The sequence below is a fragment of the Hemicordylus capensis genome, chromosome 14, assembly GCF_027244095.1.
Source record: "Hemicordylus capensis ecotype Gifberg chromosome 14, rHemCap1.1.pri, whole genome shotgun sequence".
NCBI lineage: Eukaryota > Metazoa > Chordata > Lepidosauria > Squamata > Cordylidae > Hemicordylus > Hemicordylus capensis.
In genome coordinates this window covers 19,069,916-19,092,485 of record NC_069670.1, presented here as the reverse complement: position 1 = coordinate 19,092,485, position 22,570 = coordinate 19,069,916, and the positions used below count along the sequence as shown (strand labels likewise).

At 50.3% G+C, this 22,570-nt stretch overlaps 1 protein-coding gene across 3 annotated transcripts in view; it reads left to right on the top strand.

The window, feature by feature from the left end:
- The window catches only part of SV2A (synaptic vesicle glycoprotein 2A), a 55,553-nt gene that overhangs the window by 5,282 nt on the left and 27,701 nt on the right, over positions 1-22,570 (top strand). For 2 of the 3 annotated variants that reach the window (XM_053277812.1, XM_053277813.1), the window contains exon 2: positions 10,332-11,235. In XM_053277812.1, the coding sequence (XP_053133787.1) occupies positions 10,647-11,235 (589 nt within the window). In that variant the 5' untranslated portion in view covers positions 10,332-10,646. Of the gene's footprint in view, positions 1-5,546; positions 5,565-10,331; positions 11,236-22,570 lie in introns of those variants that run through there. The other variant, XM_053277814.1, reaches the window with a different exon arrangement.

Here is a 22,570-nt window from a genome sequence, read left to right as displayed (position 1 = left end):
CCTATTGGGAGATGCTGCTAGGGAGAACTTGGAACCTTCTGCTCTCCCCAGAGCGGCTCCAGCCCCACACAGTGGCCCACCAGATCTCTCTGGGGAGCCCACAGGCAAGAGGTGAGGACATGCCCTCTCTCTCCTGCTGTTGCTCCCCTGCAATTGGGATTCAGAGGGATCTTGCCTCAGAGGCTGGAGGTGGCCTATAGCCCTCAGACTAGTAGCCATTGATAGACCTGTCCTCCAGGAATTTGTCTAAGCTCCTTTTAAAGCTATCCAAGCTAGTGGCCATCACCCATCCCACTGCAGAGAATTCCATAGATTATGCATAGGGCCGTAGCTCAGGGAGAGGGGGCCCGTGTTCACCCCTCTGCCCGGTGGACCCTTGGAGGGAGAAAAATAGTGAAGAAAATAGGAAGGGGTGGAGCTGGAGGCACTTCAGGAGCTGAGGTGGCCCAGGTTCTTTGAAGCCATCTGCTCAATTGTAGCTATACCCTTGATGATGCGCTGTATCAAAAAGTACTTCCTTTTGTCATAAGAACATCAGAACAGCCCTGCTGGATCAGGCCCAAGGAGGCCCATCTAATCCAGCATCTTGTTTCACACAGTGGCCCACCAGATGCCGCTGGAAGCCACAGGCAGGAGTTGAGGGCATGCCCTCTCTCCTGCTGGTACTCCCCTGCAACTGGTACTCAGAGGCATCCTGCCTGTGAGGCTGGAGGTGGCCTATAGCCCTGTAGGTAGCCCTTGATAGACCTCTCCTCCATGAAGTTATTCAAATCCCTCTTCAAGCCATCCAGGTTGTTGGCTGTCACCACATCTTGTGGCAGAGAATTCCACAAGTTTATTATGCGTTGTGTGAAAAGGTACTTCTGTTTTTTGGTCCTAGATTTCCTGGCAACCAATTTTGTCAGTCCTAAATTTCCTGGCATTCAGTTTCATGGGATGGCCCCTGGTTCTAGTGTTGTGAGAGAGGGAGAAAAACTTTTCTCTGTCCACTCCCTCTCATTGATTGATTGATTAAGTTCCATCAAGTCGGTGTCGACTCTTAGTGACCACATAGTTAGATTCTCTCCAGGATGATCTGTCTTCCGCTTGGCCTTTAAGGTCTCTCCGTGGTGCATTCATTGCTGTCATCACCGAGTCCATCCACCTTGCTGCTGGTCGTCCTCTTCTCCTCTTTCCTTCAACTTTCCCCAGCATGATGGACTTCTCAAGGGAGCTGGGTCTTCGCAGAATGTGTCCGAAGTAGGATCGTTTGAGCCTGGTCATTTGTGCCTTGAGTGAAAATTCTGGATTGATTTGTTCGAGGATCCATTTGTTTGTTTTCCTGGCTGTCCATAGTATCCTCTACTCCATATAGAACTTTATACACCTCTCTCATGTCTCCCCATAATCACTTCTTTTCCAAACTAAATAGCCCCAGGTGCTGTAGCCTTGCCTCATAAGGAAGGTGCTCCAGGCCTCTGATCATCTGGGTTGCCCTCTTCTGCACCTTCCCCAGATCTACAATGTCCTTCTTAAGATACGGTGACCAGAACTGTGCACAGTACTCCAAATGTGGCCACACCATAGATTTGTATAAGGGCACTATAATATTAGCTGTTTTATTTTCAATCCCCTTCCTAATGATCCCTAGCATGGAATTAGCCTTTTTCACAGCTGCCGCACATTGAGTCGACACTTTCAACGAGCTGCCCACCACGACCCCAAGATCCCTCTCCTGCTCAGTCACCGACAGCTCAGATCCTATCAGCATATATGTGAAGTTGGGGTTTTTTTCCCCCTAATATGCATCACTTTACATTTGCTTACAGTGAACCACATCTGCCATTTTGCCACCCATTCCACCAGTTTGGAAAAATCCTTTTGGAGCTCCTCACAATCGGTTTTGGATTTCACTACCCTACCATTCATTGGATTGTTGGAACAACGGCAGAGATTACTTGCATGTATGAATAGCTCTCACACCTCTAAGGTCACGTGAACTTGTATGAAGCTGCCTTACTGAGTCTGGCCAATCAGTGTATCCAGTCCATGATGGCCTGCTCTGACCGGCAGCATCTCTCCAGGGACTTAGACAGAGGTAGTTCTCAACGCCAGCTACCTGCTGCTTTTATGGAGATGTCAGGGATTGTATTCTGCTCCAAGATGAGTTGGGGCCTCCACTGAAGCAGAGATCTGGTAGGGACAGACGGTGGACAGCTCCAGAGGAAAAGGGGTGAGACTTTGCATAGAGAGCTGGGCACGGCCACAGAACATTATTAATATTATTATTATTATTACATTTATATCCCGCTCTTCCTCCAAGGAGCCCAGAGCGGTGTACTACCTATTTAGGTTTCTTCTCACAACAACCCTGTGAAGTAGGTTAGGCTGAGAGAGAAGTGACTGGCCCAGAGTCACCCAGCAAGTCTCATGGCTGAATGGGGATTTGAACTCGGGGCTCCCTGGTCCTCGTCCAGCACTCTAACCACTGCACCACGCTGGCTCCATGGAACTAACATGGAACTAACTTCCAGCTTTTAGAGCTGCCATGCCTTTCCCAGGGAAGCCGCTGTGCAAAGCGGATTGTCATTTCACCCTAATCGTTTGGGGGGTAGGCATAAAGAAGGGGTGTTAACACTCAGGAGGCTGAAAGCACAACCATGCTATCACCTATTTCCCATCTCTATGACAGTTGGTGTTGCCAAACATCACAATGGGTGTTCATCCCCTGAGATGGGGAGAAAAGCTGGTCTTGCGGTAGCAAGCAGGAGTTGTCCCTTTTGCTCAGCAGGGTCCACCCTGGTTTGCATTTGAATGGGGGACCACATGTGAGAGCAATGTAAGATATCCCTTGGGGGATGGGGCCGCTCTAGGAAGAACATCAGTACGCTTACATGTAGAAGGTTCCAACCTCCCTCCCTGGTGTCTCCAAGACAGGGCCAGAGAGAGCCACCTGCTGGCAACCTTGGAAAAGCCGCTGCCAGCCTGGGTAGGCAATACTGAGCTCGATTGACCCGGGGCCTGACTCAGCATGGCAGCTTCCAATGTTCCTTATGGTACTGACAGCCAAAATCTGTGGGCCAAGCCAGGGCTTTGTCCTCAGGTTGTGGTGAGTTTCCTAGCTCTGGTTCCCTTGGTGGTTCTGCTGTGTGGCGTCCCCACTGCATGGGGGTGTGTGTGTCACCCTTAGCCTGGCTTATGGGGCCCTCCCATCCCGCTTTATACCCCAAACCAGGGCTGCACAACATCAGCCCCGCAGCTGATTTTTGGACCACAACTCCCATCATCCTTAGCCACAGAAGCCACTTGTCAGGGATGGTGGGCATTGTAGTCCGGCATCTGCAGGAGAGCTGAGATTGTTCAGCCCTGCCCTGAATTGTCCGCCTCATTCCCCAAGGGGTAGGGTGGGGTGTCCCTGATCCAGCGTCATGACAGATCAAACCTGGGACCTTCTGCCTGCAAAGCATATGCTCTATACCTCCGAGCTGTGGTTCGTTCCCAGTCTTGACCTTGTAAAACCCGCCACTGAAGGAAATGAGAAAACTTTTAATCGCTCCCCATTACTCTTGGGCCCTGCTTGGCTTCCAGCCTGGACTCTGAGTTGGCCGAGAGCCCTGCAGAAACATCCTCCATAAATACTGCCACTTAATTTTAATAAAATGTAAGGTTTATTGTACAATCAATTGACTCTGCTTCCGTTTATGTCTGTAATGTTATCCTAATGCAAAATCCTTTGATTCCATCTTGCGTTTTATTGTTTTTGGAAATAGTTCAACACTCAGTAAAAGGTTATGTTGTCAGATAATAAATGTCCTCTTCTATGGAAACACAAAGCTCCAGTTGACATGTAGCTTAGCTTCCCAATTGGCTGGGAGTTCTCTATAAAGACAACCGGCTTGGCTTCCTGATTGGCTGGGAGGTCTCTATAAAGACACCCAGCTTGGCTTCCTGATTGGCTGGGAGTTCTCTATAAAGACACCTGGCTTGGCTTCCTAATTGGCAGGGGGTACTCTATAAAGACACCTGGCTTGGCTTCCTGATTGGCTGGGATTTCTCTGTAAAGAAACCTGGCTTGGCTTCCTGACTGGCTGCAATTTCTGTATAAAGACACCTGGCTTGGCTTCCTAATTGGCTGGAAGTTTTCTAGAAACCCAGCTTGGCTTCCTGATTGGCTGGGAGTTCTCTATACATCTCATCCTCCTGGATAACTCAGTGCCCTGATATGGTACCCCTGAATGGTAGCCTCTTGTTTTCTGGAGAGGGATTTGTAGATAGGCCATAGCTCAGTGGTGGAGTATGTGCTTTGCATGCAGGAGATCCAGCGAAAGGATCTGGAGGAACTGGGCTGGGGAAGACCTTGGAGTAGACGCTAGTGGGCTAGGTGGACTGATGGTGTGATGAGAGTATAAGGCAGCTCTGTATGTTCACATGCATCTCTTGGCACCTCCTCACTCGGTGGCATCTCTGACTAGCAGCTCAGAAGATGGGCTGCCTCTGTCGAAAAGCATTGTGGCAGTCACAGGTGGTGAGATGGAAGCGTTCTCTCTGCCCATGTTGTCACTGATGCTGCCATCTCAAGTCTGGTAAATGCCTGCATGTCTGCCACTCATGGACTTTGGCACAGGATTGCACAAACCGCATCCTCCCAAGCTGAATGCAGGCCACCAGGCACATTGCATGACCTGTCTACTTCCTAAGCTGAAAACCCCCAGATGTTTTTCCTGCTCTCTTTCTGTCCCTGTCATAGGAACATAGGAAGCTGCCATATACTGAGTCAGACCCTTGGTCCATCTAGCTCAGTATTGCCTACACAGACTGGCAGTGGCTTCTCCAAGGTTGCAGGTAGGAGTCTCTCTCAACCCCTTTCTTGGAGATGCTGCCAGGGAGGGGACTTGAAGCCTCTTCCCAGAGCAGCCCCATCCTCTAAGTGGAATATCTTCCAGTGCTCACACATGTAGTCTCCCATCCAAATGCAAACCAAGGCTGACCCTGCTCAGCAAAGGGGACAATGCATGCTTGCTACCACCAGACCAGCTCTCCACCCACTGCCAAGGAGCTTATCGGCAACCGTGAAAAGACTTTTAGTTTGGAGTGCAGTGCAGTGCGGTAGTTCATGAATAACAAGTATATTAAAAGTAGACCGTGGCAGGTTTATGTCTTCTTAGCCGGAGCTGACATATGGCTGTCTGGGCCTTTTCATTGCAGCAAATTGCCCTCTGATTTGTTTTTGGTAATAGGGCTCTCTGGTCGGCCATTGGGGAACATAATGTGCTTTTTATGCGTGTGAGAAATGGATGCACTTAATAACGCAAGAGGCGTTCTCATTAGATGCCCGGCTTTGGTTTTCTTTTTGTCTCACCGCCTCCCTCCCTAAGAAGGATTGCTGAGATCTGGAATACTGGCAGGAGAACCATTTTAGATGTCTTAAGGCTGCCGGGGGCGGGGGGGAGAGCTCCCCCCCCACCCACACACAAAATGCCAGCCAGTTCTTTGCAAAGCGAATCCAGCTGACGCCCACAGCAAAACAGAGTTGGCAACCCGCCACTATTGGCTTGGAGTCTCCAGGATTCGGCAACCATTTCTAGGTGACTCTGGAAGGCACTTTGGGAGAGGTTAAAAGCTTGATATTGTGGGGGGAAAATTGGAGAGAGGAAATCGCCAGGAATAGCTCCAGTCAAAATTGGCAAGTAAATCAGTCTGGAGTCAAGAGTGGCCAGAAACCGGGAGGTGCTATCCAACCCCAGCACAGCATCCCTCCAGTGGCTGTTGCTGGTGTCTAGCTTGTGTTTCTTTTTAGATTGTGAGTCCTTTGGGGACAGGGGGCCATCTTATTACTATTCTTTTTAACGACAATGAGAAAGGCTCGGCTGTTGTGCAAGTGGGACAGGGCCTTCTCTGTTGCTGCCCCCAGACTCTGGAATGCTCTCCCAGTGGCCATTCGCTCCTTGGACTCCATCACAGATTTTAGAAAGCATGTGAAATCTTGGCTTTTTACCCAGGCTTTTATATGACTGTCTCTACTGCTGTTGCTTTGTATATTGCATTTTGTATGGTTATTTGATGCTTGTATTTTACATCTTTAGTCAGATTCATGTTTTTATATTTTAGCTTAATATTTTATTTCTTGTTTACACAGTCAGACAGGTGTTATTGACTGGTTTGTTTTATCCAGACATCGAGTCCTTCCCAAGGACCTAGGATGGCTGAATTTTACTGTCAATGTTGTTGTTGTTGTTATAGATATCGTCGCAGAATATAGGCTGTTCCCAGTAAAGCTGCTTTTTGTAATTGGCTGATGGTGATTTCTGTGGCCCCTCTGGTGTTGAGGTGCTCTTCAAGGTCTTTTGGAACTGCACCCAGGGCGCCAATGACCACTGGGATGATTTTGGTCTTTTTCTGCCACAGCCTTTCAATTTCAATTTGTAGATCTTTGTATTTGGTGATTTTTTCTATTTCTTTTTCTTCTATTCTGCTATCCCCTGGTATTGCCATGTCGATTATTTTAACTTGTTTTTCTTTCTTCTCGACTACAGTTATATCTGGTGTATTGTGTGGGAGATGTTTGTCTGTTTGTAGTTGGAAGTCCCATAATATTTTTACATCTTCATTCTCTTCAACTTTTTCAGTTTTATGGTCCCACCAATTCTTGGCTACAGGTAGCTTGTATTTTTGGCAGATGTTCCAGTGTATCATCCCTGCTACCTTGTCATGCCTTTGTTTGTAGTCAGTCTGTGCAATCTTTTTACAACAGCTGATTAGGTGGTCCACTGTTTCATCTGCTTCTTTACAAAGGTGGCACTTGCTGTTTGTTGTGGATTTTTCGACTTTGGCTCTTATTGCATTTGTTCTTAGTGCCTGTTCTTGTGCAGCCAGTATTAAACCCACTGTTTCTTTCTTCAAGTTGCCATTATTAAACCATTACCAGGTTTGGTGATGTCTGATTTCCCACTTATATTGTGCAAATATTGACCATGCAGGGGCTTATTTCTCCATTTTTTCTGCTCGGTTCTTGACTTGTTCTTTCTTGTAGGCCTGCTTTGTTTCATTGGTGTTGAATAGTTTCTCGTTATTGACCATTTGAAGTGCATCTTCTTCACTGTCCCTTATATATTCTTCAAGGCCTATTTTCTCCTTCTCAACTGTTTGATGGACTTGCAGCATTCCTCTTCCACTTGAGCTGCGAGGGAGGTATAGCCTATCTACATCACTGCGGGGGTGCAGAACATGATTGATGGTCATGATTTTCCTGGTCTTACGATCTAGCGTCTCTAGCTCTGCCTGGGTCCAGTATATTATTCCTGCAGTGTATCTGATAACAGGTATAGCCCAGGTGTTTATGGCTTGTATGGTGTTCCCGCCATTGAGTTTGGACTTTAGGATTTTTCTAATCCTCCTGATGTATTCACTTCCAATTTTTCTTTTAACTTCAGTGTGTGCAATGTTATCAGCCTGGAAAATGCCCAAGTATTTGTAATGTTCTTTCTCTTCCAGGTTCTTGATGTTGCTTCCATTGGGTAGTTCTATTCCTTCTGTTTTTGTTATTTTTCCTCTTTTCATTATTAATGCAGCACACTTGTCTAGTCCAGACTCCATTGCTATATCGCTACTGAATATACGGACAGTGTTTAGCAGTGATTCAATTTCTGACTGGGACTTTCCATACAACTTCAGTTCGTCCATGTACAGCAGATGGTTGATTTTACTTGATGTTTTAGATGTTTGGTATTCGAGGCCTGTTTTGTTTAGTATTTGTGAAAGTGGGGTCATGGCGATTACAAACAAAAGAGGGGATAGTGAGTCCCCTTGGAAAATGCCTCTTTTAATGCTAACCTGTCCAAGTGTCTCGCCATTGATTGTTAACTGTGTACTCCACATGCTCATTGCTTTTTTTATATAAATATCTGAATGTTTTTGCTGACACCAGTTGTTTCTAAATATTTTAGTATCCATGTGTGAGGCAATGAATCGAAGGCTTTCTTGTAGTCAATCCATGCAACACTTAGATTTGTTTTTCTTCTCTTGCAGTTTTCTAAAATCGTTTTGTCAATCAGCAGCTGGTCTTTTGTGCCTCTGGTGTTCAGGCAATTTCCTTTCTGTTCAACTGGAAGCTGTTTGTTAGTTAATAAGTGTTGCATCACTTCATCTGCTATTATTCCAGTAAATAATTTGAACGTGGTTGGCAGGCAGGTTATCGGTCTATAATTACTTGGAACTGCACCTTTTGCTGAGTCTTTCATGATGAGATGAGTTTTTCCAGTTGTTAGCCATTGTTCAATATCACCTTCTTGCAAAATGTGATTGAACTGTTTTGATAGTTGTTTATGAAGGCTTGTTAGGTGTTTAAGCCAAAAGCCATGCAGTTCATCGTTGCCTGGCGCAGTCCAATTTTTAATTTTCTTTGCTCTTTCACTTATTAATTCTGGTGTTATTATTAGATCTTGCATTTGTTGGTTAGATTTTTCGACCTCTTTCACCCAGACTGCTTTTTTATTATAATCTATTGGATTGTCCCATAATTTCCCCCAGAATTGCACTGTTTCTTCTTTATTTGGTGTTTCTACATTTCTTGCAGTTTCTCCTCGTTTCTTGCAGCTTCTCCTCGTTTCTTGCAGCTTCTCCTCGTTTCTTGCAGTTTCTCTTGTTTCTTGCAGTTGTTTTATTATTATTATTATTATTATTATTATTATTATTATTATTATTATTATTTACGTTTTATATCCTGCTCTTCCTCCAAGGAGCCCAGAGCGGTGTACTACATACTTAAGTTCCTCCTCACAACAACCCTGTGAAATAGGTTAGGCTGAGAGAGAAGTGACTGGCCCAGAGTCACCCAGCAAGTCTCATGGCTGAATGGGGATTTGAACTCGGGTCTCCCCGGTCCTAGTCCAGTACTCTAGCCACTACACCATGCTGCCTCTACATATTTTTATAGTCTTGTTTTAATTTTTCTGTGAACCTCCTTGGAATTGTTTTAATGAAAGGTGGTATATAAATTTAACAATAAAATAAAAAATGTTGTTAAAAAGCGGTATATAAATAGTATTACTACTAGTAGTAGTCATAGTAGTAAAAACATTCATTTCTTAAAAGGGTGATCAGCAAGGCAGAGCGTCCTGGAAATTTCAAAAATGAGGGTCTTCTCCCAGAATCTCTCCCTGCAATCTCTCCCAGAGGGTGAGATTAGAAAGCATTGTGCCAGATCATATGGAGATCTCTCTTCCCAACAGCAAATGCAATAGACTCTGTGGAACACAGGAAGTTGCCTTACACTGAGTCCATCTAGCGCAGTACTGTCAACACTGACTGGCAGCGGCACTTCTGGGTTTCAGGCAGGAGTCTCTCCCAGCCTTACCTGGAGGGGCTGCCAGAGACTTAAACTGCCTTACACTAAAGTTGACTTTCGACTTTTATACTGAGTCAGAACTTTGGTCCATCTAGCTCAGTATTGTTCACACCAGGGCTGCGCAACTTCATCCCTCCTGCAGATGTTGGCCTACAACTCCCATAATCCCTGGCTATTGGCCACTGTGGCTGGGGATTCTGGGAGTTGTAGTCCAAAAGCATCTGGGGAGGGGGCTAAGTTGAGCAGTCCTGGCCTACACTGACCGGCAGCAGCTTCTCCAGGGTTTCAGGCAGGAGTCTCTCTCAGCCCTACTTGGAGATGCTGCCAGGGAGGGAACTGGGAACCTTCTGCCTGCCAAGCAGAGGCTCTGCCACTGAGTTTTGGCCCCAAATGGTGTGCCCTCGTGGTGCTGTGATGGTGTCTCAGTGTTAGCTCCTTCTTGAGCCACTTCCTGTTCAGAGGTGTTGGACATTACAGCACGTGCCTAATGGGGGAATCTGGGCCCTGTGGCTGAAGCAGGAGGGGAGGGGGCAGAAGTTTTCAAGGGAGAGTTAAAAGGCAGAGGGGGCCTTTTCCTAATGGGAGGCCCATGTGTGACCTCAGTTCCTGAAGATCTGGGGAGCAAACGGTCCTTATTATGTTCCCGCTGCTGGATGTCCTCCAGGTTTGATGAGCATTGTAACCTCGGACATACGATGGTGCTGGCTTCCGGGAATATTTGACAGTCATTGACTATGATCCAATCGAATGTGGTTTGTTGATCATTTCTGACTGTTGCATTGACCGTGTTCTCATTCCTCGCTCTAACAGCATGTTGAATATGGAACTCGGTTGCAACTCGGTTGCTTCCTGGGCAACTGCACAGCCTCTGTGCCCTCTCTGGGGCAGCTCCGCCCCAGATCCACTAAACCTGCACCCTCTTCTTGCCAGTTTGGTCACCTGGAAGAGCTGCATGGATTGCTTGGTGAATGTCTGAAGTGCTCTGTTTCTGCTTTGTCTTCCCTTGCAGGACGGCACCCGTTCAGCCAAAAGGAGCAGCTCAGTCCGTCAGGCTTCCCACCACGAGCTCGGACTAAACGGATGGGTCGCCCTTCAGCATCCTCAACTGGCAGCCTTCAGACAGCTGCCAACATCTGTTCCTCCCCTCCTACTGGAAGGTCACAGGGCGGCCCTGTAGTCTGAAAGAGAGAGACTGCTCCAAGGGAAGGAGCTGTCCACTCTCTGAGGTGCTGAACGGAGAGAACTCTTCCCGAGTTAGATCTGTGTGTACGATTCCTTTTCTCGTCTCATCAGGCCTGAAAAGGTTGCAAGCCAGGTCAGGACCATGGATGAAGGGTTTAGAGACCGGACCGCCTTCATCCGGGGGGCGAAAGACATCGCCAAGGAAGTGAAGAAGCATGCGACCAAGAAGGTGGGCAAGGGCGTGGACCGGGTGCAGGACGAATACACGAAACGTTCCTACTCACGCTTTGAGGAAGAGGACGACGATGAAGACTACCAGCCCCAGGATGGCTACTACCGCGGGGAACCGGCAGTGGACGACGAAGGGGCCTCCAGTGATGCCACTGAAGGCCACGATGAAGATGATGAGATTTACGAAGGGGAGTACCAAGGCATACCCCGGAATGATTCCCTCAAGGGTGGGGACCATTTGACGGCAAACCAGCAGGTCGTGAGCGAGTTCAAGGACTTTGATGACCTGGAAGGGGAAAAGAAGAAGGAGAAGGAGGAGTTGTCCCAGCAGTATGAGCTGATTCTGCAGGAGTGTGGACATGGGCGCTTCCAGTGGACACTGTATTTTGTGCTTGGACTGGCCCTCATGGCGGACGGAGTGGAGATCTTTGTGGTGGGCTTCGTCCTCCCCAGCGCCGAAAAGGATATGTGCTTGTCAGACTCCAACAAAGGCATGCTGGGTAAGTCCCTGGTGTGCTGATGCTGGGTTGGCTGGAGGAATGCGATAGTATCTCCCTTTTGGCACATTTTTGTTCTGGCTGCTTCCAGAGATGGGCATTCTGGGGGATGTAGTTCCTTGGAGGTAAGGAATCAAGGGTCATTGCAATGCAATGCAATGCAATGCTTTATGGCAGGGATCCCAACCATTGGCCCCCAGATGCTGTCAGACTACAACTCCCATCATCTCCAGATAATTGTGGCTGGGAATGATGGGAGTTGTAGTCCAGCCTTAAAGACCCAAGCTTGCAAACCCCTGCATTTTGGGACTGAGTTGTGAGGCTCTGTCCACATTTGGCTGTGGGTACACAATGTATGAGCACAGATTAAATTTCCGTGGCTTCTGGTTGCTTCCTGGAGTTCTGACAGTTTCCAGAGGAAACAAGGAAGGCATGATGGGATATGGCTATATAAGTAAGAACTAGCTTTTAAATTTGAGGCTGATTTGAAATGATGCAGGAAAGGTGTGTGTGTGTGTGTGTGTGTGTGTGTGTGTGTGTGTGTGTGTGTGTGTGTTGAAATGAGGTCTCTCTGTGGCCTACTCTAGAGCTTGATTAAAGGCTTGTCTCCATTCCAAACATTCATTACCGTTTTTCAATCTTTTTTAAAATCACATGGCTCCCAACTAAGGGATAACTGGACCTTATAGTTTGGTGAAGGGTATAGAAACGTCTGACAACGTAGAAGGACTGTGTCCCAATTAAACCAGTTTCAGACTGGATTTGGGGCACTGTGCAGCTGTTTGAGTGGATCTTAAAAAAAAGTTAACAAACTTTTGAGTTATAAAGAATACTTCAACATGATCTATCTATCTATCTATCTATCTATCTATCTATCTATCTATCTATCTATCTATGATGGTTTCCCAGCAGACGATAACTTGACCCTAACAGGAACGTTTAACGACTGTGTGTTTGCTCTGACTCTGGAAGGCTCTGCAGCAGCCTGTGGTTCAGTAAGGGATACCCTATGGTTGCCATGGTTACTAACGGTACCCAGAAACCAAATGAATATGGCAAAGGGCTCGGAGAGTACTCAGAGCAGCGACTGAAGCCCAAACCAAGAGCAGGAGAGTGGGCTTCAGGAAGGGGCCAGTTTCTTACAGGACAAGACTCCGCTCTCACAAATGCCCCATGACAAATTGGTGTCAGGGCCCTGCCTGTGTCTTGGGTGTGCCAGAAAAAGAAAAAGAAAAAGGGAATCAATAATTATTGTCCTTCTCTCTAAACTCAAAGCAGTTGCTATGTCTCGCAGCATAGCAAAAGGTATGAGCAAAGAGTTCTCTTCCCCAAAGGGACCAGCGGTCTAAAAGAAGATACCAGGGAGACTCCAGCAGCGGCCACTGGGAGGGCTGTTGGGCTGGGCTGAAGAGGGGGGCAGTTGTATTTCCACAGCGAAGCAGAAGAGAGCCATCTCTTTAAGAGCGGCCTCTTGGCAAAATACTTCTCTTTTACCAGAGAAAAGTATTGTGAGTGAGCATCTCGGGGAACTGCTCGGCCAAGCTCTGTTTCCAATAACATCTTGCGGGAGCGTCATGACTTTTCTCTCCCCCTGCATAGAAGAGTGTTGAGCCACCCCCAGACATGGTACAGTCCAGACACGGGTTGGCCATCTCTCCCACGGCTTGTGAGAGCAGAGACCGTCGTTCCACAGGCTCACGGTGACTACTCAACAGCAGCCTGGTGCTTTACCCAGAAGGTGGTGGTGAAATTCTGGATTGCCCGACCCCAGGTGGGGGTTTCTAATTTGGGAAGGCTCCCCGCTGTTTAAAGTCAAAAGGCTCACCAGAAATCTGTAACAAGCTAGCAGTTCAGGGAGAAGGTAAAAGGTAAAGTGTGCCGTCGAGTCGGTGTTGACTCCTGGCACCCACAGAGCCCTATGGTTGTCTTTTGGTAGAATACAGGAGGGGTTGACCATGGCCTCCCCCCGTGCAGAATGAGATGACGCCTTTCAGCACCTTCCTATATCGCTGCTGCCCGATAGAGGTGTTTCCCAGAGTCTGGGAAACATTGCTAAAACTTTCTCACTGATGTGCTAGTTTTCTAGCAACATAGAAAGTCGTCTTATATCGAATCAGACTACTGGTCCATTTAGCTCAGTATTGTCTACACTGACTGGCAGCGGCTGTCCAAGGTTCCAGACAGGGGTCCTTCCCAGGCCTAACTGGAGATGCTGCCCGGCACTGAACCTGGGACCTTCTGCATCCCCATCCCCAGAGGAAGCTGCCTTCTACTGAGTAAGACCCTCGGTCCCTCTAGCTCAGTATTGTCTACACTGACTGGCAGCGGCGCTCCAAGGTTTCAGGCAGGAGTCTTCCCCAGCCATAGCTGGAGATGCTACCAGGGAGGGAACCTGGGACCTAGGTGCTCTTCCATTGACCGATGACCCTGTCCTCTAAGGGGAATAACTTCCAGCACTCACATGTTGTCTCCCATCCAAATGCAAACCAAGGTGGACCCTGCTTAGCCAAGGGAACAATCCATGCTTGCTACCATAAGGCCAGCTGTCTTCCCTCGGATGCAGGGAGTTTTCACAGACAGGATCCCCCCCTCTTCTTGCACTTAAAACTAGCACAGCCCCCTCATCTTTCTCTGGCTTTGAAGCAGTGGGAATTCTGTGCATGCTCAGAGGTACTCCCTCCCTCTTATGATTACACATCAGGCGTTTTCCTGCAATCTTGTCCCTGCTAACTTGGGCCAAGAGGTACCTTTTAACGTGGTGGTTCTCTTTATTGAGCAGGGGGAGAGTAACTGGCCCTCTCCACCCCCAGCACAGCATCCCTCCAGTGACTGTCACTGGTGTGTGTCTTACGTTTCTTTTTAGATCGTGAGCCCTTTGGGGACAGGGAGCCATCTTATTTATGTATTATTTCTCTGTGTAAACTGCCCTGAGCCATTTTTGGAAGGGCGGTGTAGAAATCAAATCATTCTTCTTCATCATTATTATCATCATCATCATCATCATCATCATCATCTTCCGGGAGTTTCCAGGGCTGAGCTGGGTTGGTGTGGGTTGCGATATGAAGGGGTGGCTTGTGGTGTGCGGTCGGGGGGCTTCTGCTCCTGTCATCAGCCTGCTCGGGGCTGCCTGCACTGGCAGTGACTCATCTCCCCCTTGCATCCCGCCCCCAACTCTAAGTTCGAAACAACGGTGTCAGAAAGGATGGTGGCCCCCAGCCCGGCTTATCTCTCTGCTCCACAGAAGCACCGCAGGGACCTTACCTCCGTGGCAAGAGGGCTTAGGCAGAATTAAATCCCCATGAAAGAACCCACGTGGGAGACGGGGAAAGGGGGGGGGCGTCTTTTGCGGGGGTGGGGAAATGAGGAGGACGTGCAGCCGAGCACTATGTGTGCCTGTGGTGAAGGGACGGACGGCATTCGAGGCGGATTTGGTGCCAGATTTCTAACCGCAGTGCGGCAAATCTGGCACCCGCCCGTCACCGGCCACCCCCTTGTGTGGGCGTGGCTTGGCAGGGCCCCCCAACTGAAAGGATTTCCTCCGGCCCTGAGGCTCTGTGTGGGGGAAAGCGGAGGAAGTCCGGTTGTTCAGGGCTGCTTCTGGTTTATACCTAAGGCTGGCCGCTGTGGTGGAAGTTATTCAGTGGCGAGCCGGCTTGGCAACCAGGAGACCAGCTTCCGGCAAAGGGGCCGATTCTGTGCCCTCTCCTTCTGCGCTGTGATTCTGCCCCCCCCAAGAATGGAGCCTCTGTGCATGTGCAGAATGCTCGGCGTCCCCCTGAGCAATGGCTCCTAGTCTGGTGGCTTGAGGCCACCTCCAGCCGCACGACGCTGAATCCCGGTCGCAGGGGAGCAACAGCAGGTGGGAGGGTGTGCCCTCCCCGCTGGCCTTTGGGCTCCCCAGAGGCATCTGGTGGGCCCCTGTGTGAAAGAGGAGGCTGGCCTAGAGAGGCCTCCTCGGGCCTCATCCAGCAGGGCTGTGCTTACGAGCAATCGCAGCCCACCTGCGTGCATTGGAAGGTAAGGTGGAGATATTCTGGCGAAAGCACTTCGTCTTCTTGGCCGGCCACGGCACCTCTTTTTAAGGAATGAGGGTGCCGGGATTGAACCCGCTGCTGCTTTCGCCACCACACAGTGCGCATCGGGTGATGGCTAACTTGATCTGACAGGAGCGGGCCCCCTTGGGATCTTGCCCACGTCCTGTGACCTCCTCTTGTGTCCCTCCCCGCACTTCTGCTGAACTTGGAATGCCCTTGTCTGGAGATGGCCCTGGGTCTTCACTGGAGGGGAGCAGAAGATGCTGGGAATCTCTCTGGCTGAGATGAGACTCGAGGGCGGGGAGAGGGAAGCCGCTTTCTCCGTATTTCCGATGGTCCGGTCATCAGCATTGGTTTCCCACCCCTAGTTAGGAGATGGTCTGTGCTCCACGGAGAGACCTTCAAGGCCAAGTTGAAGACAGATCATGCTGGTGAGAAGCTATTTATCTCTCAGCCTCACAAGGTTGTTGTGAGGGTACACATAACCATGAGGGTACACATAACCATGGCTCCTTGGAGGGCTCCTTGGAGGAAGAGCGGGATCAAAATGTAAAATAAATCAAATCAAATCAAATCCATAAATATACTGAGTCAGACCCTTGGTCTATCTAGCTCAGTATTGTCTTCACAGACTGGCAGCAGCTTCTCCAAGGTTGCAGTCAAGAATCTCTCTCAGCCCTATCTTGGAGATGCTGCTAGAGAGGGAACTTGGAGCCTAAATGCTCTTCCCAGAGCAGCTCCATCTCTTCAGGTGAAGAACTTACGGTGCTCACACTTCTAGTCTCCCTTTCATATGCAACCAGGGCAGACCCTGCTTAGCTAAGGGGACAAGTCCTGCTTGCCACCACCAGGCCAGCTCTCCTCCTGCGTCACCAGCTGCTGTCAGCTCTGCTGACAGGCTCTCTGCTCCGGCGGGCTCCTCCGGGAGAAGGCAGGTTCTGAAGCATCCTGTTTCTCAGCCTCGACTGCTTCCCACCACCTGTGCATGAGCATCCCTCTGCGGTGCTGGCGGTCTGCTCTCTGAACGCCCGGCCGCCTATCCCCCTCCTTCTCCCCTGAGCCTTTTCGGCTGACCTGCTGCTTCCCCCTTGGGGCTCTGCTCTCCTTGGACTCCCTTGGGTCGCATGGCTGGAGGCAGGCCTGTGGTGTGCTCATCATAATGAGGAGGGAGAGGAGGGATCCGAGTAGGAAGCTGGACTGGACGAGGAGCTGCACCACCGTGAGCAAGGCAGGAAGCGGGGATTGGGTGGGTGTTTTGATCTGACCAGCAAGACTCTGTGTCCTGCACCTTAGGGGTGAGCCACCCCTTCTTCCCTTCCCTTAGTGACATTCTCTCTCTGAAAGTCCGATGTTGATATCTACAGCAGGGCTTTCGGCCGGCAGATGCAAGCCAAAGAGAACGGAATCAGACCCCAAGGTCCACCATCTAGTCCAGGATTCAGTCTGCAGCAGCTAGCTTGCATCTCTGGGAAGCCCGCGTGCAGGGCACAAAGGGCTTTCCCCAGTCGTCCTTCCCTTGTGAATGGCATTCACAGGTATACTGCCTCTGAACACAGAGGTTCCATTCAGCGGTCGTGCCTGGAAATAACTGACGGGCCTATTCTGCAATATGGATTTGTTGGATTGGGTTTTTTTTTTTTAAAACAAAGCTGTCACCACAGCTTGTGGGAGTGAGTTCCATAGACTAACTGTGTGAAGAAATCCTTCTTTTTGACTATCCTGAATCTTTCACTAATCTGCTTCACTGGGTGACCTTGGGTTTTAGTGTTGCAAGAAAGGACAAACCTCTCGCTTTTTTCACACCAATGGATGGTTTTATGCAACTATATCATGCCTCTCCCTAGTTGCTTCCCCTCCCAAACTCCAAAGCCCCAAACATTATATAGGAAAGGAGTTCCCAGCCTGTGGTACCCCAGATGTTGCTGAACTACAACTCCCAGAATCCCCAGCCAAAATAAATTTTAGTTGGGGATGATGGGAGTTGTAGTTCAGCAGCATCTGGATTACCACAAGTTGGGAACTCCTAATATTGGAAGCTGCCTCCTGTTGAGTCAGAACACTGTTCCATCTAGTGCAGCATTGTCTGCACCGACTGGCAGCAGCTCTCTAAGGTTTCAGGCAGGAGTCTCTCCCAGCCCTCCCTGGAGACGCTGCCAGGGCCTGAACCCGGGTCCTTCTGCATGCAAAGCAGATGCTTTCCCACTGAGCGACCATCCCCTAAGGGGAATACCTTGCAGCAGACAGTGCTCACTTTTAGTCGCCCATCCAAATGCAAACCAGGGCAGACCCTGCTTCGCAAAGGGAAATATTCATGCTCACACCACCGCCGGACCAGCCCTGGCAAGGGAGGTGCTCCAGTCCTCTGATCACTTTGGCTGCCCTTTTCGGCACCTTTCCCAGCTCTACAGACACAGTAAATGTGGCCACACCTTAGATTTGCAGAAGAGCATTCTGATCTGGGCAGTTTTACTTTCGATCCCTTTCACAAGGATGCCTAGCACAGGGTTTGCCTTTTTTTTTTTTTTTGCAGCTGCCACCCACCGTGCTGACATTTCCAGTCCTGGTTAGTCACGGCCAGTTTGTCTTGCCTAAGCAGACAAGTGGGTTTTTATTTTTATTTGCACCGTAGCACATTTGGGAAGCATTGGGAGATGAACCTCTTTGGGTCCCTCTTGAGGGTGTCTGCACGGGCTAGGGGGCTTTTAATGACCGCTGGATGTGATGGGCTTTGAGCCCCCTTTTCTGTGGATTTCATTGGTGGTTAGGAGGCCAATCAGGGAAATCAGGGATCAAATCCTTACTTGGCCCCTGGAGTGGTGAGCTCGGGCCACCTGTTGTCTCTCAGCCTGACCTACCCCATAGGGTGGTTGTGAGGATAAAAGGTGTAGGGGAAGGAAAAGGCGTGGTTATGGGGCTGTTGCCTGGTGGTAGAGCACTTTCCTGGCATGCAGAAGGTCCCAGGTTCAAATTCTGGCAACATCTCCAGGTAGGGCTGGGAAGGGCCCCGCTCGGAAATCCTGGAGAACTGCTGCCAGTCAGTGTAGACAATACTGAGCTGGATACACCAGTGTTCTGACTCAGTAGACAGCAGCCTCCTGCCTAGTGTGTTTGTGGTGAGGGGAGAAATTTTTTTGAAGATGGAGCTCCAATCAGTGCAGACAATACTGTGGAAGATGGACATAGGAACATAGGCAGCTGCCATATACTGAGTCAGACCCTTGGTCCCTCTCGCTCAGTATTGTCTGCACAGACTGGCAGCGGCTTCTCCAAGGCTGCAGTCAGGAGTCTCTCTTAGCCCGATCTTGGAGATGCTGCCAGGGAGGGAACTTGGAACGATCTGCATGCAAGCATTCAGATACTCATCCCAGAGCGGCTCCACCCTCTAAGGGGAATCTCTTCCAGTGCTCACACATGTATCCCATTCCAATGCAAACCAGGGCAGACCCTGCTTAGCAAATGGAACAGCCCCTGCTTGCTAGCGCAAGACCGGCCCTCCTCCCTACGGATCTGACTTGGTCTACAGCAGCTTCCTATGTTCCTAAGAGCCTTGCAGAAGGTCCCCGGTTCAATCCCTGGCAGCATCTCCCGGTAGGGCTGGGAAAGACTCCTGCCTGAAACCTTGGAGAGCTGCTGCCAGTCAGTGCAGACAGCACTGTGCTTGATGGATCTATAGCCAACTTGGTATAAGGCAGACGCTGCGTTGTTCCCATCCCCTGGCTCCGTTCTCCCCCACGCAGCCTTCCTCGTGGGCTTCTCCCCGGCCATCTAATCAGCGGCCAAGCCTGGCTTCGTTTCAGAGCTGTGGTTGCAATCAGGCAAATTACTCTTTGGGGAGATGTTTGGCCAAGATCTTTTCGAGGAAGGATTCTCCACCCAGCTGATTGGGGCTGCGACAGGCGCACACATCTCTGCCCCCCCCCCTCGCTCCCCTTTTCAGGAACAACTGTGCAACCTGTCAGTTCTAATCAGGAGGGCTCAGGGAAGGGCCCGGAGAGAGAAGCCAAGCAAGCAAGTAAGCAATGACTCATCCCAGAGATGTGGAGTCAGTGGAATGTTCCACTGAGGTGAGCTGGTCTGGTGGAAGCGAGCAGGACGGGTCCCCTTAGCTAAGCAGGGTCTACCCTGGTTGCATTTGAATGAGAGACTAGAAGTGTGAGCACTGTATGATCTTTCCCTCAGGGGATGGAGCCGCTCTGGGAAGAGCAGACGGTTCCAAGTTCCCTCCCTGGCAGCATCTCCAAGATAGGGCTGAGAGAGACTCCTGCCTGCAACCTAGCTGCTGCCAGTCTGTGTAGACAGTACAGAGAGAGATGGACCAATGGTCTGACTCAGTATATGGCAGCTTCCTAGGTTCCTATGCTTTTTGGTGAGGGCAGGGAAGGGAGACCACTTCTGGTCATCCACAGCACAGCATTAAGCAAGGCTACAGGGAAATGACTTGCCTAGCAAGCCAGAGGTTGCTGGTTCGAATCCCCGCTGATGTGTTTTCCAGACTATGGGAAACACCTATATCGGGCAGCAGCGATATACTGAGGCAGTGGTGATGGGAGAGCTGGTCTTGGGGTAAAAGTAAAGTGTGTCGTCGAGTCGGTGTCGACTCCTGGCACCCACAGAGTCCGGTGGTTGTCTTTGGTAGAATCCAGGAGGGGTTTGCCATGGCCTCCTCCCCCGCAGTATGAGAGGATGCCTTTCAGCACCTTCCTATATCGCTGCTGCCCGATAGAGGTGTTTCCCATAGTCTGGAGCCCTCGGACCCGCAGCCATTGACAAACCTGACCTCCATGGATTTGTCTAAGCCCCCTTTAAAGCCACCTAAGCCATCTCGCATTCCTGCCTCCCAGATCTGCTTCCGCATTGGTCCTCAATACCAGGGGCGGAGCCACCATTGAGCGAACGGGTTCAAAGAACCCGGGCCGCCGCCAATAAGGGGCCGCACCTGGCACCTTAGCCACACCCCCTGCGCCTGATGTCAGAGGCAGGGGCAGGGGAGGGGCTCCACTCACAAATGAGAGCAAATACCAGCCAGACCAGCAGCAGCGTCAGAGGCATGGGGCGTGGCGGGGGTGGGTGGGTGGGGCGCCGCCGCGGCAGGAGGAACACCGGCCACTGACTGGCTTCCTCCGCCACTGCTCAATACAGCATTGGACTCCAAGGGGGGATGGAATGTGTGGGTATCTTTCCCCACCCTTGGAGCCCGAATGTTGTGACACAGAAGGTGCTGTGATAGACCAGATTTTGTGCCAAGAAGGCCTGCGTTCCACTACTTCTTAAAAATCATGCAAATGAAGCACCATCTATATTCTCCTTCTTGGGGAAGGGGTGCAAACGAGGAACTGAACTTCCTCCTCGCCCCCGATCACCCGCACTTGACGTCCATCTCAGCCCTGCTTTGAGAGCACGCGTCCCATAGCGTCCCACCTATCTGGAGGACTAGAAACTTGTCAAACAGAGGGACATTTCCAGGGTTGGATTCTGCATGTGCACAGGGCAACGTCAGGACTGCGGGGGCCGCCACAGTTTTCGTCCCAGAAGGCCGTCTGCTCCTCGTCCTGCGGAAGGACTTGGGGTCTCTAAAGCCTCTCCAACAGTCTCCTGACAAACCCTGCTGGGGAAGAGATCTCACGTGCTCCCTAGACAGCTTGCTCTGTTGCTGACCTGCTCTTGCGATTCAAACAGGGTTCTTGATGATGCCTGGCCTCAGACTGCCTCTCTGTCCCTGTAACTTACACCCATTACCTCTTGATCTTTCCTTGGTGGAGGGAGCAAAGTGTTTATCTTTCCGGGATCTTTCCTCTCCTTTTGGAGTCTGAGATCTATTGGACACCCCACACAGCTGGTCTATCACAGCACAGGACCGGCCCGTCCACTCGGCAGACTGAGGCGCTTGCCTAAGGCGCCAGTTCTTGTGGGGTGCTTAAACCATGCCAGGACATAGCACTGCCAATCCTTCCTTCTCTCCCTCTTGTATTGCACCCCTGAAGGTCTGCTTGTACAGTGGTGTGAAAATGTAAGATGCAATCCTGCCCCCGGCTGCTCCCCAAAGTGACCCCAAAAGACGCAGCCTTCTTTGCTGACTGCACTGCAGTCTCCAATCAACAGATAGTCTCCTAAGCTGCGCTCCCTCTCTTGGAGATGAATTGCCTGCCTCAGCATCCCTTTCCAAAAAGAAACGGTCCCGGATCAGATTTCTAATTTAACAGCAGCCTCTTTTCATCTCCAAAATGTTAGAGTTTTGCCCCCATACTAGACCGGGGAACTCTCTCCCACTGTGTCTTCAAACCAGGCTACTCATTCGGTGGTCAAATCAACTACGAACATGGCGATGGATATTTATATACCGCTTTTCAACCAAGTTCCCAAAGCAGTTTACATAGATTTAAATACATAAATGGCTCCCTGTCCGCAAAGGGCTCACAAACTGAAAAAAGAAACCTAAGAGAGACACCAGCAACAGCCACTAGAGGGATACTGTGCTGGGGCTGGATAGGGCCAGTTGCTCTCCCGCTGCTAAATACAAGAGAATCGCCACTTTAACCAGGCGCCTCTTTGCCCAGCTAGCAAATCCAATTGGCGACAGTCCACGACCAGCTTATAAACAGAGTGGTTATCTGTGTGGGCTGGCTCTTTGGTCTTGTGAACAGGGGTGTAGTGGAGGGGGAATACGCAGGGACGGAGCGCCAGTACATAAGAACATAAGAACAGCCCTGCTGGATCACGCCCATCTAGTCCAGCATCCTGTTTCGCACAGTGGCCCACCAGATGCTGCTGGAAGCCACAGGCAGGAGTTGAGGGCCTGCCCTCTCTCCTGCTGTGACTCCCCAGTACTTCTTGGCGCTTTCTGCACTTCTGAATTGGCAATCACTGCTTGCAAATTCAGGCTCTAGTGACAGCCAGGGAGGGCTCCACACTTCTCAGCTGGCGGCGGGTGGGGGGGCTCCCCAACCGAACTTGGCCTAGGGTGCCCAAATCCCTGGGGAGAGCCCTGCGTGGAGCAGGTGAGAGTCCAACTGGAGCAGCCAAAGCTCAGCCACATATCTGACGAGCGCGGTTTGGGTCATGGAAGAGGGGGGCTCAGACTGCCCGTGGCCGACTCCTCAGGAGCTTGATGACGCTTTTGCTTCGGAGGGGCCGAGGCGAATGTTTGCTGGGCGCAGAGCTCCCCGTGAGCCAGCATTCCCAATCTGCTGAGGTCATGGCTCCCAAATATCGCCCCCCCGCCCCTCCCAGGCCCCCAATCTGCCCGGTCAAACCAACGGCTGCCTCCTTTCTCTTGCAAACCAGCCCGTCACCTTGCATCACTCAGA